The sequence below is a fragment of the Necator americanus genome, chromosome III (assembly GCF_031761385.1).
Source record: "Necator americanus strain Aroian chromosome III, whole genome shotgun sequence".
In the NCBI taxonomy this organism is placed as follows: Eukaryota; Metazoa; Nematoda; class Chromadorea; order Rhabditida; family Ancylostomatidae; genus Necator; species Necator americanus.
This window is the reverse complement of record NC_087373.1, coordinates 9,991,259-10,010,673: the sequence shown is the minus strand read 5'-3', so window position 1 is coordinate 10,010,673 and position 19,415 is coordinate 9,991,259. Positions and strand designations below refer to the sequence as shown.

Genomic DNA, 19,415 nt, shown 5'->3' with positions numbered 1-19,415 from the left:
GAAACGCAGGCACAGCCATTGTCACACATACATCGCCCATCAATTCCTCTGTTCTTTTGCAAATATTGTTTTCCTGAACCTGTCATTTCGAACGATACGGGCACACGTTGTTGCAGAAAACTCGTCCATTCCTCGTCTCGTGTCAACGAGGCGATGATTTGTGGGTGTGAAAAAACTGTTTTGTTTGTGAATTTCGCATCGAATTTGCATTCTATGAGTCGTCGTCAAGTTTTGAAATCTCAATAACAATCGAATCAAAAGTTTTTTCTCCCTGCTTTCAGCGATTATTCTCTGAGACCGTCATTACAAGTTCACTCAGAGTTCAAATAAAGTAATGGAGGGTTGGATCACGTCCGAATGTCTAATTCAGAGAAAAAAAGAAAAAGATATGTCATTTCCTGGTGCACGAATGATAAATGCAAAGACAAAAGAAAATATAAAAAATACGGAAAAATTATGAAAATAAAAAATGGGCCAGAATAAACAAATTAATTTAATAAACAAAAGTGCGCTGAATGATGAATAGCTGAATGACTTTCTACTGTTGCCTGCCAAGACTGGAAAGACTGCCGGAAGGACCGGAGTAAAGTATACAGAAAGAACAATAACGTCAAGTAAAAGTAGTAAGACAGTTTCCAGGAATTCTTCTCGGATCACCCGAAACGATTGCGAATGCTTTAATAGGCTCAGTAATAACTTTTAACCACTAAATCTTTTTTGTATAAATTGGGTAAATTTATGTCGAAAAAAAGAAAAACATGAAGTTATTAACTTGACAATTGATACTTAAGATTACTTTGAAGTACTCGAAAGTCAGATTTAAAGAGGAGACAGCTAACTTCCCAAAAGGTCTGTACACCCTAAAAAAATGGAAGTAGAGTTTTTTCTCGTTATCCTGGGACCAAGTTAAGCACCTCGAAGTGCAAGACGTCCAGTGTAGGTGTCTGTCGGAACCACAACGAAGCACTATGTAGAGACCGTAAATTTTCGATTGGATTTACATTAATTGTAATTAATATCAACCAATTATTAGAGGTCCCTGCTCCTAAGGTTGGCATACGGCTATGGATTGAACAGTTTGATGGAAATCGTTGAGATCGTTGACACTTTGTCGTCTTATGCAAGTTTTTTTTTTAATTTAAAAAAGAAATTGTTCATGTTTACTAGTGGTGTGCCTCGAGATTTTTTTTTTGATAAGAACTTTATCAGCCCGACGTTTCGCCTTCAGAAGCCCAAACAGAGATTCATTGGACAATCTCACGTCTGTTTTTCAAGTGCTCAGCAATTGTCGCCACCATACAGCATAAAGAAGAGTCAAAACGACATGAAGCACGTTGGAGTTACGTAAGCGGCTGCGCTCGAAGCGGTTAGGATGGAGTGAGGACCCCTACTACCAGTTCGCGATGGTCCCACCTCGATTCCGTTACGTTACGCTACCATCGCGCCGCTTCGAGCGCAACCGCGTACGCAACTGCACCGTGATTCCTGTCGTTTTGACTCGACTATGTATTGTCGGCGGTGATCCACATACAGCAACACCCATTCGCTGGTATACTGAGTGACAAGTGCCTGCCACCAGCAGCAGCACATGCGGTGGAAGAATACGCTAGTCTACCAATGTTTATGGGTTCCGTTTTCATTAAAGGCATCACCCCACGAATCTGGAGTAGTACGGATTTCCGCTGGAGTGTTCGTGTACGGGATCGTAGATTATTGAGAGAAGGGTGATTCCGTCCATTTCTTCCTAATTGCCGTAGAAAACGGCCCAGAAGATACGGCTTCGAGCGTTCCGGCGCACTCTTTTCTACAAGGAGTTGGATTGGAGCGCGCCAGCCTTGTGCACGTGCGCTTCTTCCGGGCCGTTTTCTACGGCAATTAGAAAGTAATGAACGGAATTACACCCCTCTCCATAATCTCCTATCCCGTGTACAAATACTCCACCTGAAATCCGCACTACCTCAGATTCGTGGTATGCTGCCTTTAAAATGTTTTAAAAAAAAACGGATGAAAACTATTCTCAGTAACATAAAATGCAACGATTCCCTCTCCGGCCTTCTGTTCCGTGATTTCACACCCTCTCCGCATGTGTGGTTGGACTTAACAATGAATCATCACCGCACAATACCAGTTAATTACTGCAATAACTTTTTAAGAACATTCTTCAGTGAAAATGTTCATAGAGCACCTCCGCAAAGAGCGCCTTGATGGGGATTGTGTCATCGAATCTTTCAATGTCACTTCGCTCTACACCAACGTCTCCATCGATGCTGCACTACAAACAACATCAGAGCTGCTTCTCGAACACCAGGGGACTCTTAACATGTATGGTTTTGCGATACAGCAAATAATGATGCTGCTGAGCGAATGTTTGAGATGTTCCGTATTTCGCTGGTCTGGGCAATACTATAGGCAGATTAGAGGCTTGGCCATGGGACAAAGACTTGCGCCTACATTAGCCGTTGCTTTCATGTCTAAAGTGGAAAAACCCCTACTGGAACGCAAACCTTTATTGTACTGCCGATACATAGATGATTGTTGCATTGTATGTCCAACACAAGCTGAAATGGACTCTTGCTTCGATCTCTTAAATAAACAATCCCAGTACATAAAGTTCACGAGGGAAAAACCTAAAGACAACTGGCTGCCGTTTCTCAATGTCCAGGTTCATTTGTGTAGGGGAAATTGGAAAACAAAATGGTATCGAAAACCAAGTTGTAAAAACATTCTGATTCACTACCAATCGGCGCACCCCTGGAGAACCAAAAAGTCAGTCATTGAAAATATGTTTAAGACAGCGGCAACGGTTTCATCTGAAGCTCAAGGGCGCATTGCCTCCATAAACATGGCTAACAGCATTGCTCAGTCCAATGGGTACCTAGCAAAGGTCTCTCATTCACATAGGAGCCATGCAACTGAGCGGCGGTGCCACAGAGTAGAACAAGCAACAAAGATCCCTTTCTGCCTTCCTTTTATTTCGGATGACATGAGCAATGCAGTGCAAGCAAGCTTACGACAGGCGGGTTTGCAAGACTTAGTCAGAGTAGTGGACCACCTGTAAACCTGAAGCAGCAGCTAGTCCGCAATCGCGCATATGACAGACTTTGTGAGACACCGAATTGCATCGTTTGTCCAAACGGGAGGCAGGGTGATTGCGTGGTATCGGGGATTATCTACCTAATCACCTGTCAGTTATGTGGGGCTGAGTACATTGGCGAAACAGGAAGATCACTATGTATCCGCGTCAAGGAGCACCTAGACGGGCTCGTAAAATCAAAAACATCATCCCTTTTAGGTGCTCATCGCAGACAGTGTCATGACAACACCCCTTTCAAGATAGCTGTCACTATCTTGGCACGCGAATCAGACGTTCTACCGCGAAAAACATTGGAAGCGTTTTATATCACGGCCAAAAGTCCGATCATGAATCGTAAAGAAGAATGCATCGCTGTGACCAACGAGCTGGCGCCATATCAGGACCTTTGCGGGTTTTGACCTACGGGGTCAGAGGCGGGGGCATCGTTACTAGTTAATACTAGCGGCGCAACTCTCACAACTGGTGGTCCGCTAACATCACGATTTCGCGGCTATCAAGGTGAGCGCTGGTCTGCTTTTCTGACGTTGCTTTTAAGTAATCTGTTTGCTGAATGATATCTTGTGGGATGACGAGGCGTTTGAGAGAGTAGATTACACGTGTCTTTGATTTTTCCAGGCTCTGAAGAAGGCGACGACGCCGAAACGTTAGCCAGAATAAAGATCAATAACAATCTTGGTTCAGCTTAAGAAAGTAGTGCACAATCAAAATTCTTCAGTGATTGTCAAGTGAAAGGAGACACTTGAGTAATTGCAGTAGAACACAGAAAAAACATCTAGAATGAACAAAAAACTTTTTAGAAGAAGGAATTTTTTGAAAGATCAATTCTGAATACACATTGTAAGAGAAGAAGCGGAACGATCCGTACCATTTCAATTTTTAGCCTCTATTCTTATTTTTAGAATTTTACTCCACCCGATTGTTCGTGAAACATCCACGATCTATGCACGTATCCAAAATCCTTTATCCAACTGGATAAACGCGCTCTGGGGGAATAATGAAGATGCGCAGGAATTCTTCTGCGAATAAAAAAAAAACTTAAAAAAAAATTCTTTTCAATGCACCAAGTCCGTCACGTCAGCAAATCAACCATCAAATAATGGCGCGCTTGGGAAAGGAAGTCAGTATATTTATTGTGAGGAGGATAAATCTGATGGTTTCACTTTCAAAAGATTTCCCCCCTCAAATACAATTATATTGAATATGGGCTCGGTATCCATTTCAGAAGGATCTCTTAAAGGTGGCATACCACGAATCTGAAGTGGTGAGGGAATCCGCGGGAGAAGCAGAGACGGAGTTGTAGATGGGGGGATCAAGGGTGGTTCTCTCCCTCTCCCTGATCGTCCTAAATAACGACGTGTGAACCGTTTTAGTTTCAGAAGTGCGAAAGTTCGACTTTCTTTGAATCTTGGCATAAAGATTGCAACTTGTTGATAGTCGAATTTAAGCAACAGCCAAGATTGCTAACAAAAGCAGAGATGGAGCAGAGCGGAGCGATTGCGCCACGCGGATATCCGCTAACATCACGGCAACGCGGCTACTGAGGCTCTGACGAAGGCGACAACGCCGAAACGTTAGCCGTAATAAATTTCGTTTTAGTTCCTATGCGAAACGTTAGAACGCTTCTCTATGTATGCGTTCTGATCCGCTCAGCAACCTATTCATAGGATTCTCTTGAATAGGCAGCCGAGGAGGATCCTCTGACTTTCGACCGCTGCGCAGATGGATGCGGCGCGTGTACTGGCGCGGAGCGCTGCAACTGAAATCGTCGTGAAAAAACGGAGTCTTTAACGCCGTTTTTTTTTTAAACTACGATTAGGGAGAGATGAGCAAAACCCCCTGATCCCGGAATCCACGACCCCGTACAGAGTTTGTCCATCGGAAATCCATACCATATATGGATTTGAGGATTGATGCCTTTAAAATCGCACTATTATTATTTATGTGTTCTAGGTGGTGATCTACTGTGGAGAACCGATCGGTCAAGTAAATATCTTGATCATCCAACACAATCATAATAACAATTTATCTCCAGACTCCGGAAGAATGAAGGGTTTAGTTGACATTGCGCGGTTCCGAACAACTGATCGTGCAGTCACAGCCGAACCTCTTACCGAAGGTGCTGTACTTGCTCAGTTCCACGTTTGCTTCGAAAGTGGAGAACACGTACCATTTACTTATTCTTACAGTGATTCATCGATACATTACTCTCACTGCCGCACCCCTTTACGCATACTACATAAAAATGACCGTAAATACAGAGTACAGTAACATAATAACTTGAATAGTGTAGGTAAAAATATACATAGTCAAATGATATCATGGCATCAAATCATTCAACTGTTCTCTTCTCCCAATTCTCCCATTTCTCGGTCTTTTTTTCCACCTGGTGACAACAGAAAATGCGTACAAAGAGCCCCGCAATAACAATTAGATAAGATTTATATTTTCTTGTTCCCCAACGAGGTTCTGGTAAAACTTTATTTATGACCTGACGTTTCGACAACGTCTTTCGTCTTTATCAAAAGGCCTGAAAATTGTTCGAGGCTTTTTTTGCCTTGCTACCCATAACCCATCAATCTCCTCCTTTCTCTGTGGCGAGTCTCCGTGTCGTTCTAGGTTCATTACGAAGAAACTCTGAGAATTTAATAAAATTCTTCACAAGAAGAAGTTTAGGGTGTGTCCCGTGCAGAAGATTATGGAAGTTTACACGTTATTATGTTTGACAACCAGTTGATTCATGACTCAGCGCTTTTTTTTCCGACTCCTCGAAATCGTGTCATATAAATGCGAGCAAAAGTTCGAAAGATTTAAAAATTCTGCTGGGAAAAAGCGCAACGAATTTTATGTCAGTTCAGGTCAGCTACAAAACGAAGGATTGCGAGCTGATCTTGTATTTACCTATCGATTTTAGAATTTTTTCTGAAAGATGTCTGCAAATTTTGCAATCGCTAAGAAGCTTAGCGATACGCTGCTACTCAGCGAACAATTTCGTCAGTCACGAACGGGAGGAAAAAAGAAAGTAAGGTGGAAAATTGGAGAGAAAATAACCAGGGATTCAAGTAAAATAAAACTGCGTGGATCATCAACACAGTTCTTTTCTCTGTTAGAAAACATATAAGTCCATCTATGAATAATTAGAAGAAGAAAAATTCGCGATCAATCGAAGTAATCAATATTCATAGATGAACTTATATGTCCTTTGCCTCATCCAGAAAAAAAGAACCAAAATTCTACCAAGTTAAAATGACTGGAAGTGATGTTTACGAGCAGAAACGTACTACATGTGCTATGTCCCAATGACAAAGAGATGGAATCGGGAAATTCTCGTCTGTGTTGAGTCAGGCGACGGCGACGGCGGAAATACGCCCGTTGTTCGCCACTATGATCGAAATTATTTGCTTGGCATACGGTAGATTTTTCATGTACTCAATTTTAGCTCATAAAACTTGAATTGATACTAGTTAAATTACCATATACCTTGAAAATATGGGGTCTAGATTCGAAAATTTACGACCAAACTACTCAAATAAACTGGTGAATCTGAATTTTTCCCTAAATTTATTGTTATTGTGCAAGTTCTGGATTTTTTTTCTAAACTTCACCTAGTCCCTAGATCTAGTATTAGCGACATTTTTGTCCCATAGAAAAAAATAAAGAATTCAGCATTTTCATTGGCGATCTATTACAAAATAATTATTGTGATCGCTGTAAAATCACCACCATAACGTCTTACTTGCTTATTAGGACGATTATAAATAAATCTGGTATTCTATACCCCTTTTATTTTTCAAATTGAGGTAAACACCACTAAAAAAAACAACAAAAAAAAGAAACAAAAAAAAACAAAATCTGCTTGTTTCTCATTTCTCATAATCCTCATTGTTGTTATTGCGAAAACCTGCTATTTCTGCGCTCCGCAATAGGAATATCAGGAATAACGCGAAAAATGTGCATTCAGCAATGAATTCCATAACTTTACTGGAACTTTTATAATAGCAGAACGTTCTCACAACCTCGTTTTATCTGTTTCGCACTTAAAAACTCCATTAAGAGGTCCTTGCCCATCCCAATTTCGACTGACCTTCAGTTCAGCTCCCGATTCAGAATTCACCTATCCGTGACTCAATATACTCTTCCGGTGCGATTGTAAGAAAACTGAATCATAAATAAAATGTCAAAACGCAATGTCATATGTAAATACGAAGAAAAAATCCAGAAATAGTTTCTTTTTGTTCTTTTTGACGATGACTCTTTGTTAGTGAAGGAAATAGAGTCAAATAAACAGTGTGGATGGGGATTAGGAGTATCACGGATACTGAAAGTGAAGCTTAAAAACAGCGTTTCATAGGATATTGACAATCTGGAATCTTTGAATCTCTTAAAGGTTTCTTCGTAATTGCCGTAAAAAACGGCCCAAAAGATGCGGCGCGTGCACAAGGCTGGCCTCCTTGTAGAAAATAGTGCACCAGAACGCCCGAAGACGTATCTTCCGGGCCGTTTTTTTACGGCAGTTAGGAAGAAATGGACGCGATCACCCTTCTCCCCATAATCTCCCATCCCGTATACGAATACTCCACCGGAAATCCGTACCACCTCAGATTCGTTGGGTGATGGCTTTAACGAATAGCTGGGAGCGAAGTTCACGGATATGAACGTGAACGCCTTAATCCTCCTAATAATCCAAAAATCACAAAAAGAAAGGCGAAATATGAAGTGTGAAAGTTTTAGTGAGTTTCATGTGTCCCACGTCCTCAATGATGCAACTGGTTATGGGGAACAGAACGAGTGGATTCCACAATGCATCTATAGCAGTTTTTTTTTTGAGTTTTTCTCGCTTAATAAGTGTCACCGTTGGGGAAATGCAGCTCACACAACAAAGTGTCACATGTCGTTTTCTGGGAAACTGGATCGCATTCTAAAATGAAAACCAGGAAATCTTTCGATGCTTAAATTTCTAAAAGAAAAGAACGAAAAATAACGGATAAAGGATAAAGTCACTGGCGTATCAATCCACTTGGGATGCGCCAACGCGTTTTACTGGAATTCGTAATCGATGAGGTTTTGGAACGCGTGTTGACCCAAACAATGACTAGCGGGGGCCAGCCGATGATCAAGTCAGTGTTTTTATCCTCCCAGACACGTCTGGTACCAATTTATCGACCCCGGAGGGATGAAAGGCTTGGTAAACGCTAGGGCGGATTCGAACCCTCGAGCGTGTGGCTACAACGGACCTCTAACCGACTGCGCCACACCCACCACGGACGAAAAATGGGTGTTGTGAAGATCGAAACATAATTTTACAGAAGATTCAACTACTTTAAATTTTCGTTATTCACTGAGAGGAGCGAAGCGAGCACAATAAAAAGTCTCAAGTCCGGCTTCGGTGAACTACCCTACCTCTGCCTACCGGTAGGATCCCAAAATCGTCAATTTTGTGATGACGGTGTTTATAAGGTCTACAAATTGAAGTGCTCTTTTTTTATTTTCTATTTATTTGATCCCTTAAGCGAGGCTCTATTAAAACAAAGTTATAAAAGACGCAAATTATAAATCAATGAAAATACAGAGAAAGCGAGAAAAAAAGTGCAACTAATGGAGATTCGAAATAGACTTTTTACACTTACTCGCCGAATTTTAATCGTTAAAAATTTTTTCTTTGTGGTACTTTATCCGAAATTAGATATAGATCAAGAATCCGTCTTTTGTTTTGCTACAAAGAATCAGATATTTGATTGATGGGGGATGATCTCATGAGAATTACTTTCACTGTTTTCTAAAAGTCATTTCGGTTATTTTTATCCTATCACAGAAGTTAATTAGTTTTTTTATTTATTTAATTTATTATTGTTTATTTTATTTAATTATTAGTAATTGTTATTATCTTGACGGAATAATAGCTGGTTTAACAGCAGAATTTAAAAAATTTCAGAAGATTTCAGAATGAATTGTCCTCTACATAGAAACAAAAAAAAAGAGGAAATGCAAAATTTCATGCTTATTCTCTTTTTTTTTGTCTATTCAATAATCTTTCCATTGAAATAATGTCTATTTATCGTGCAATAAATAAAAACTAATAGTTCGACGATGGAATTTTTATTTGAAAATCAATTTTTATAAACGATCGATTTGGAGGATCCGACAGAAAAGTGCACTTTCAATGACTGCTTTAATCCGCAGCCATGCAATGAGGGCGAATAAAAGAGAGTGGTAGAAGTATCACGTGGAAGATATAATGGATCAAATTACGGTAGAATCAGAAAATGTAGGGAAAAATGAGCAAATTTCCGTGCAATATTTACGTTTTTGCTGCTAATGGAATACTTAATGCTTTCTTCCTGTCATTACTGGATCAGCCAAATCAATATCAATGAAGTAAAGATAAAAGAAATTCCTCTAAACAATTCCCTATCGAATTTTTCTAAATCTCTTCTCTAACACTTCGCTCCAATCAAACATCAAACCATTGGAAGCGTTTAAAATTGACCTTGACCTTTGGACTTCGCGAAAAAATGTTGGTCTAGGACTAGTCCTAAATCGAGAACGGCATCCGTCCAGTTCGTCCAGAAAAAAATCCATAAGAAAGAAATTATGTGCGCCACAGTGTTCAATGTCTCTGTTTGGTTACATTCAATCGTTAGCGCCGCCCAAAAACCAAATAATGCGAGGATTGCGTTGAGTTGTTCGTTTTTCGCGCTCCTAATCATTCCTGAGATTTCCTGCAATTTCAGGAAAACCGAACACGTTCGAAATTTTGTAAATTCAAAATCCCAATTGATTCTATTGAGTAAGGAACAATTTTCTGGAAAATTTTACGGAAATTCAATGAGAAAAGAGCATACTTAGGAGGTTCTTGAGACATTTGGCAGCAATTCCAATTTTTAAAGCTAAAGATCCCATAAAAAGATAAATTTCTTAGGAATCGAACTTCTCTTGGTAAAAAAGTCAAAAATAGAAAATATTGAAAAAAACGGCGATAAGGTAATTCAGCTGAGCTGTTATTTTCTGCAGAAAATAATCCCATAATTAATTAACCATCAACCAATCAGCAACGATCACATTAGCTGTTAATCGAGAATTTCCTGAGAAATTTTTAAAAATTTCAAAAATATTCGTTTCATTTGTAAAATTCCTCGAAACAATACCTGTGATGATTTACGTGATGGTGGACGTTTCGGGAATTGATAGTCAGGAAATGTAACCCCACGTACACCGGACGTCCTCCAACGATCCATAGTATGGTACATGGTCGATGTAGCGTTGATGAAAGGCGTGAGCAAAGCAGATGGGGCAAAGTTTTATGGTTGGATGACTTTCTGACTTGTACCGTTTTTTTTTTCTTTGCGGAACGCTTTAGAATAGGATTGTTGGGCAGGGGGTGTAATGGAAAACTGGTTTCGTTTGAATTGCCAAAAAATCCCGAAGTGTTCCCGAAGGAAGATTGCTTTCGAAAGAGAGAGTGTTACTGTTGACATAGGAGATGAAACAAAAGGAGATTTTCTATGCAAAACTATTCATTAAAACGGGATATTCGGATGTGAAATTGTTCGTTGACGAGGAAAAAAACGCTAGAAACGAACATGAAACACGAGAAGAGTTTCTAGAGTGGAAGAATTGAATGATGAATTTAAGCGGATCTCCGGATCCGGATCTGGATTTGAGCGCAGATGACGGGGAGGTGAATTCTGGCCTGAATCGGCACAAAAATACACACCACATACATACATATATATGACGGAGAAATCAATGATTAACCACCATTTCGTCACTCTGAATTTGTCCTCGCTCTCCACCTCACATTCACTACATACAGCGATACTCACTCATAGGAAACCAGTTTCACATAGCACCAGCAGCTCAACCGATCACACAGAAACAGAAACTACTTCCACCCGCGCACCCGGAGAAGCGTGCACTTCCTTGCTACTGGTTTTCCGAAGAAGGGCGCCACGGGACCTTGCCGTGTAAATCCAAGAAAAGCTTGGATTCTTCCTTTGGTGCGAGAACGTACGCGATGGTTCCATCGATCCTTTTCAAGTGATCCATCGACTCATGAGATTAAATATCCAACCAAACAAGATAAGATAGACAATGAATCACTGGATCAATAATGCGAAAATCGAATGGGAATCGAATAATTCAAAATTTCACCACTCTAAGCGTCTGCAATTCGTGGTAAATAACGCAAAACTAAACCCAACTAATAATAAACTAATAAATAAAAATAAAATATTTCTATGTAATAATAACAATAAACAATAATAATATAATATAATATGAATAAAGTAAAAAGTGCAACTTCTCACAGTTCCTATCAAAAAAAAAAAGATTGCTTTGAATTTGGTTAGGAAAGTGGTTACTGGGGGAGAACTCGTACAAAAACTCGTACAGTGGGACAAATATGTAATGTTATGACTGTTGACTATTTTATTCCCAGGAATCGAAACGAATGAACAGTATAAAATGGGATGGGCGTGGCCCAGCACATAATCCCAGCGCTCCTAAGAATGTTTGCTCGGGGAATTTTTCCAAATACGGTCTCAGCGTCAAATTATGCGTTCGATTGGCGTGTTTACGGGAAGAGACACAATGCCCTTGTTTTTCGTGTAGTTCGATAAATATCGGGACAATAGGGCGAAATTCTTGTGATTGGGACAATTTTAGGATTAGAATTTCGGAGACTTCCCTCTCACAGTTACGACTTTTCATAGCCTGCTCATCGATTAGTTTCGATTTTTTTCTTCTCTGGGAAAATTTGCCCTTATAAGCTCTGATGACTCAATGCTTAATGGTTAGATGGCCAGCGATGTATTTCTTTTCAATATTTTTCCATGTGCGCCGTGAAGTTCTGAGTTTCTTTCGGTTTTCGGGACCAGTTTTCGGGAAATGCCTCATATTCCATTAGCACTCACACACACACCTCCACATCTATGCTTGTTGTCACATTAGTTCAGGTTGACTGATTAAAAGTGAGCACATTCGCGGACACGTTCTCAAATCTAATGGGATGTGTTTTTTTTTCTGTTCTCAGACGAGAATCGAATATAACAGTGTAGGAGTTATAAAAGTAAAAGTAGAACTTCACACATTGAAGGATGGGAGAACAAATTCTGCAAGCAAAATGCACACTAAAGTTGAAAATAACGTAAAGGGAAGTCTACGGCAATACAAAAAGTTTCTCAGGGTTTTTTAAAATACAAAAATTCAAACTAAACTGAACCCAAATTTTTCAGCTTTTCAAGCTTTTCAAGCTTTCCAGGCTTTTTTTTTCGAATATGAATGCAACTTTTCTTTGAAAAACTCGGTAAAAGCGGTAAAAATCTAGAAATTTGTAGCTGCAGGCCACGACATCGAAATATTTTCCCAAAATGATGATTTTATGTCTTCTGCATTAGAAAGATATCCAACTTCCCAAACAGAACATGTTCCAATTCCTCTCTAGAGTAATTGATGGTATTTATCATACTATAATCCGAAAAATTTATAGTAAAAAAGACGTCACTTTCCTCCATTCCATGTTTTGTTTATTTTTATTTTTATTTTTATCTTCTTTTCAGCACAATTCCCTAAATTTTCTGCTTGTTCTGGATGTAGTTGTGTAACTTTGAGCAGAACAAGTGGATAGATTGACGTAAGTAGGTGAATTAACGTATAGGTAAGAACAAGTGGATAGATTATATTGATTGATTTCATTGATTTGTAAGGGAAAGAATGAATGAGAAATGTAAACAGAATGTATTCTCTCATAGTCCTGAAAAACAAAACCGTAATACTGTTCCGTGATCCGATTTATCCGCACTATGCAGATCTATTATCCACGTTCTCATTTTTCATAATGTGTGCACCACATCCCCATCGTATTAGTGCAAACACAATGACATACATTCATTCGTTTGTTTGCACAAATATTTCTGCTAACAGTCTGCACCATTCACGTGAATTTTGTATTTCATAATGTTTACAACTATTTCGATATTTCCTACGACTTTGGATTAGTCATGGAAGGTCCATCGAGTTCTTCAAAGTCATCGCACAAATTTTGACTTACTGACTTGACTTGTAAGGCGAATGGATTTACTGCTGTACGCATTCGCGCGAGCTTTATTGTCTTCCTACATATCCGAACCCATTCTGTTCGATCCTCAGCTAGAGCTCAGAAAAATTCTATCCATCCGTCGCTATTCCATATTCTGCGAAAAGTTACCTCTCGACTAAACAGCGCCAAGTGTCCTCAAATCTTCTTCCTTTACAACCTCCGTCCAAAACTTTGTTTAACAATCAGGAGGCGCCTTTTCCAGTTTGTGTCCGGGAGCATCCTCAGAACAACGTGAACGAGACGATTAGATGGTCTCCTTAGAATGTAATCAAAGAAGCAAAGACAATTTTCTGTGACTATTTCAGAAGGACGGGCAGGATGCTGATATCTTCCACGTTTAATCCGCGGTACACCATATCTACTTTCGAGTAAAGTTCTTCGTAATACCACACCATCAACCAAAAGTGGCCTAACAGTCATCCAATCAGCTTCTCTTCCATGCAATCAGATCAATCCTCTCCATCACCATAGACGGTGCTTCCCAAGTCTCCGATCCGTACATCATGATAGAGCGAATTGCGGATAGGTAAACTCACATTTCTCCCATTTTGACTTCGTTGGTGATGGGAATCGACCACATTTCGTTAAGGAATTAAAGGCGTCGCCCCACGAAACTGAGGTGGTACTGATTTCAGGTGGAGAGTTCCTATACGGGGTCGTAGATTATGGAGAGGTGGATGATTCCGTCCATTCCTTCCTAATTACCGTAAAAAACGGCCCGAAAGATACGGCTTCGGACGTTCCGGCGCCCTATTTCCTACAAGAAGTTTGACTGGAGCGCGCCAGCCTTTGTGCATGCGCCGCATCTTCCGGGCCTTTAAATGCAGAAATGGCCTTACCGCATCTTCGCTAAATATCTCTCTCGTAGCTGCCTCGGTTCTCAGCATGTAACCCAAATAACAGAGCTCGTCTACAAGTTCAATGGGTTGTCCGTAGACTCTGATCCCGGCCGAGGATTTAGAAGAGACCCACATCTTGCATTCATCAGGAAGTAGACGTAGTCCGTGTCTCCATGTTGAAGTTTCGTACTACTTTCCGCGGACATAACAGCGTCGTCGGCGTACTCGAGATCAGTCAAAGAGCACACTGATGGTGCTAAGACGATGTCAGCAGGACAATGATCGACTGTTCTTCGCTTGATATCATCGATGGCAGAGTTGAACGGGAACGGTCTTTCTATAGCTCCTTTTCTTACTCACGTTTCCACTTTAAACGGTGCTGTATATCTGGCTGGGGTTCGAACTGCAGCAGTTGTTCTTCCATTGATTTCGTTAATTAAGCGTACTAATTTTCCTGGAATTTTATCGTCTCGTCTCGGATGCTTTCTTTGCGATGTTTAACCAGCCGTTGCAGAATGATCCGCTTCAAAACCTTGTACAATAGCAGCAGTGATATTCCTCGGTAATTCCTCTGTTCCGTGACGGACAACCTTTTGTGGAAAGAAATTTTGATAGCGTATTCCGACCGCTCGGGAATCCTCTTTTTTTAATCCGCAACGAACGGATGATTTTCGTCGATGCACAAGTCCTAAAAGCAGGAAGAGACTTCAGCAAATCTGCCCTAATTTCATCACCTCTGCCAAATTCTCCGCTCTCCATTTTTTGGATACAGACCAGAACCTCCAACTCCGTATAGAATGTCGGTCGTTGGGGGTCATGTCGGAGTTCGGGGACAGACGATGTTCTTTGGTGCAGCAAGGGGTTGAAATGTTCCCTTTAGTGGGGAGGAGATGCCTCCCCGACAGCGACTTCGTCGGCAGTGCTGAGGACAGACAATCACGTCTCCATGCTGCCGCTATACTGTCTTAGCAAAGTACAGGCTTTTTTGGGTTCTTGCCCTCCCCCATCTTTTCAAAATCTTTCTTTCTGAGTGTTCAACCGTTCCCATGACCACGTTTCAGCTCACGACACAACTTCTTTCTCAAACGGTTCTTCTTGCTGAGATCACTAGTCGTGCAGGTGACACATCCAGAATTGCACGTCTACACATCCAGAATTGCACGTCTATCTAGTCTTCGCAGACGTACTAAATACGTAATCTGCGCAGACATAAAACGAACTACTTCCTTGACGTCTAAACAGCGAGGATTTTCTTCGCAGCATCCTTTGCAGACTTAGTGAAAGAACCAGCGTCCATTCGGCATTTTTCAGACGTGCCACGTCTGCGAGCTTATGTTAAACACCCATGACTCCTTTCCTAAAACCGCACCATAAACCGAGAAGAAGTAGGGGGTGAAGTAAGTAAAGGGAAGTAGGGTGGAGTCAAATACGATGTCCCGGACAGCTCTAGATTTCCGGATATCCATTTTATGAGTGCATCAGAGTTGCCGCATGCACAAGACTGGTTGTTATATGCATGCGGCGGTCCTAGTTGCACTAAACGCGATAAGGCATCGAGTTTATGCCTAGGGAGCATATGAGCTACATAGTTCGCACTGTTATGGGGTGCAAGATTACCAGACATTGCAAGCAGTTGTTGTTGTCTAGCACTTGCCAGAGTCAATTCCCTTATGAGTTAAAGTTAGCGTAGACGGAAATGGAATCTCTGGCAACAAATGTCACACGAATAATTCCTCTAATTCCTGGGAAGATTCACTCTTTTTCATTATAAAGTGAACGTGCTAACCCTTGAGATTCCTCGGTTTTGTTACAGCCATAATTTAATGCAAGAATTAGTTTTAAAATGTCATTGAAAATACTCGTTGATGAGTACCGGTAAAAAACTTGGTTTTGGATTTTTTCAACAATCCATAAAGGTCGGTACGCAATTTGCAGGCATCACATCAGTAAAAACTTGATTCTTTCCTTAGAGGTTCAGAAGTCAAATAGATCAGGAGCACCAGAGTGATCAATCCACCCGACGTTGCAACTGTCTCTAACGTCTAAACTGATCGGGCTGGTGTTCTTGACATATGTGACTTCTGGATTTGTACAAGGATTTCATGTTTTCGCTGCAAAATTTACGAATTATGTACATCAATCAATCTGATCAATGAAACGATATTATCGTTTTGTAGGGCAGCACTCAATTGCTGATGTGTTTGCCGACATCTCGTTCATTCGCTCGATGCCTCTTAACGCGCACATCTACCAAGTTAGCTTAATGACCAGCTACTTAGCTTTTAATTAGCTAATTAATTTTTAGTTACTTGCCTGATTATTTTAATTATTTTTCGCTAGGAGAAAAGCCCAGAAAAACGTGCTGAATTTGTTCGAGTTTGTGGATTTGTCAATGAAAAATTTGTGGATCCGCCCTGCTTATTTCTTCTTTGAAATAAAAATCTCATTCGTTTAGCTGCAATCATTTTAAAAATGTTCGAAAAAGAATCATGTGGACTCAAAAGAAATAGCATTTATTTTTTTAATTATTCTTTTTTTTCGAGAAAATTTAAAACTTTAAACAAATCCTTCATTTTGGGTGAAATAATGTCTTATTCAGTGATGTATGTGTAACCAGAAAAAGAATCTTGCGTGGTTGGAATAATCCATGGTACTGACTGATACTTTGACACTGTACAGGTCGGCAAACCATTGCTAGTCGTTAAGTAGCTAGTCTAGAAGCTGCACAACCCTTCATAAACTTCATACGATTCTGAATCGAAGCCGAACGCTTCCAGGGCATCCCATCCGGATTGATCAATGCCAAGCGCTCCATTAATATTTGTATTGTTGACGGTCCCGAGGACCTAACATCCACGAGACTGTCAACATCGGCTCGGCTGATGTCATCACAGTGCGGATGTACCGGCTGTGTTCTCAACTGGATATGACTCAACGATCTGAACCTCGCAAAATGCATTTTTAAACTTGAGCCCGGTTTCCCTAAAGATGCCAAGTGATAACCTACAAGAAATATTTTTACTGCAGATAAGAAAAAATGAAGGAACGACTTCGTTGAGAGGGAAACTCTAAAAAAGTCAAGAGCTAATCAAGTGTCTTTGATTGACGTCAGTTAAAAAAATGTATAAATGAATAACTGGAAATGAAATAAAATTAATAAATGAGTAAATAAATAATAAGAGACGGATAATTCAAGCTCAAGAATAATGATAGTGATATCTTTAATGATGTGATGTCTTTATAAACATAATTCGAACTTTTTAAAATTCGTTCTAGTTTTTAAACTTCTATTTACTGCTTGATATGAACTCGACTTCAAGGAACTGAGCTCACGAGGGGAAAAAAACCACGAAGCGTTACACTCTGAAATCCTCGGAAGCATCGGATTATGATCAGGTCCTATTTGGTTAACTCACATTCGATTCCTGCTGACCGTCCACATTGAAACCACTACCACCAGTGACACGCAATGCCTGCAATGGAAAAAATTAAGCGTATAAAATTCTGAACAATACATACCAGAGTTCTTAACCCATGAGTTCGTCAACTGGAACATTTGCTCTGCACTTCTGCTCTTTACAACCCCTACCGTCTACTGGCCATATCGATTGACGCGGCCATTGTTATACGAGCAGTTGAGGAACAATAGATATGGGGACAGCTCTGGTGCGGACCGCACTTCACCGAAAAAGTTTTTTTTTTTGAGTTCTGCCATAAAAATAGTCGGGTCAAAACGATTGATGTACGGTGCAGCTGCGTAAGCGGCTGCGCTCAAAGCTGTGCGGTAGTGGCGCGGTTACTATCGATTGGGAACTCCTAATTCATTCGTCATTCGTCGTGGCAGTTCGTGTTGGTCCTACGTCGATACCGATCGCTACGTCTACCGCGCCGCTTCGAGCGCAGCCACTTACGTAACTGCGCGGTGCTTCATGTCGTTTTGACTCGACTACAATCCAGTTTTGATGGTGAAATTAAAAGAAGTAGTGAAATAATAAAACAAAAACGACGCTTAAAGGGAGTACTTCTTGTGAAAGACAACCAAATCCTGGAAAAGAAGAATTGAAGCTCTACCAGAAAGATGGAAAGGATTACAGAAGTTAAAAATGAGCATATCCTGAACCTAAAACTTTTGTCCAACCTAATTTTACAAAATAGAGGATGTTACAAATACTACATTATTTGTAGGACAATCAAATAACTCAATCAACAACAAACATTCGTGCATAGGGAGGCAATTCGGTTTTGAAAACGAGGATGATCCATGATTTAACGGGTATCTACATCTGAATATTAGGGATGTCTGTGGTGTAACGGCATACACAGCTCGGCTGTAGTATCTGTCATTCTTCAATACCGACCTTTTTTTTTTCTTTTACGCAGAGGTGCACTCTGAAGCACTCAAACGCAAACTCAATTTTAATCTATTTCATCTGAATATCGAATCATAACTGACTCCGAAAATTTATGGAATCATTCTGCACCCGTAACGAGATACAAAATAGCCGCTGATTCGAAAACTCTGTCGAATGCGCTTTCACGCTATCTTTAGTCTTCATTGAAAACATAAATTTTCCTGAAACATAATTTTACCTGAAATCTCTATTTCGCATTTTAACATTTTCAGTTAGGTCTAAATAGGTTGAGTTCCGCTATGTCGAAAATTTACAATATTTTCTGTATTTTCGCGACTGAGCTAAATTTTGTAAAATTAGGCTAACGTCTACAGTTGTGGGTGTTTAGGAGTGCTTTGAAATCGAGCAAAAAAGAGCGCTCCTCATATATTTTATTTTATTTTTTTATATTTATCCTTTATATTATATTATATATATATTATTTTGATTTGCCTGTACAACAGCTTTCTATCAGAACACAGTACATACCTGATAGTCTGGATACAGATCATCAATTTGCCTGGACGATTCCATATAGACAGAACCTTGCGTTCTGGTCATCTCCCAATGCATCATTTTGGATTTCTTCGAGGAACAACACTAAGAGTTACAATTCTGGAAAACTATTCGAAAAATATAAGTGCAAGCGATGAAAAAGCGAAAGAAATCCTAAGGAACAATTTTCGAAAAATATACGTGAAGCAAACGCTTTGGTTCTACAGGAAAACGACGATTCGCCGAGTGCTCAACGCGTTCTGGCGGCAGATCGCTGGATCGTCGAAAAAGTCTCCGTCGATAGTCCTGTTCGGCTCGGAATTTCCTCGAGATTTGTTTGAGTTGACGTGAAGCAACTGAGATCCTCCAAGTGGTGGATCAATCAAATGGAATTTTTAGCTTCCACAGGAGCTCACGGAATTCAAAGAGTGGTTCCAAAATTAGTATTAGTGAATTGTAAACATTACAATCCGTTTTTCGTATTTTCGTGAAGGAGCTTTTCA

General features: G+C 40.2%; 2 protein-coding genes across 4 annotated transcripts in view; both read right to left on the bottom strand.

Moving 5' to 3' along the window:
- The window catches only part of RB195_009136 (uncharacterized protein), a gene marked incomplete at both ends in the record, with an annotated part of 34,118 nt that extends 23,780 nt beyond the window's left edge, over positions 1-10,338 (bottom strand). The window contains one exon of one of the 2 annotated variants that reach the window (XM_064195983.1): positions 10,237-10,338. In XM_064195983.1, the coding sequence (XP_064047128.1) occupies positions 10,237-10,338 (102 nt within the window). The remainder of the gene's footprint in view (positions 1-10,236) is intronic. The other variant, XM_064195984.1, reaches the window with a different exon arrangement.
- Positions 10,339-14,097: 3,759 nt separating this feature from the next.
- Positions 14,098-18,993, bottom strand: RB195_009135 (uncharacterized protein; the record flags this gene model as incomplete). 2 transcript variants are annotated; one of them, XM_064195981.1, is made up of 3 exons in its annotated part: positions 14,098-14,322; positions 17,443-17,499; positions 18,907-18,993. In XM_064195981.1, 3 exons carry the CDS (start codon positions 18,991-18,993, stop codon positions 14,098-14,100), a joined length of 369 nt encoding a protein of 122 aa, XP_064047126.1. The 2 variants fall into 2 exon arrangements, with proteins under 2 accessions (XP_064047126.1, XP_064047127.1); XM_064195982.1 differs by having other exon boundaries at positions 18,907-18,978.
- Between the last annotated feature and the right edge of the window lie 422 nt (positions 18,994-19,415).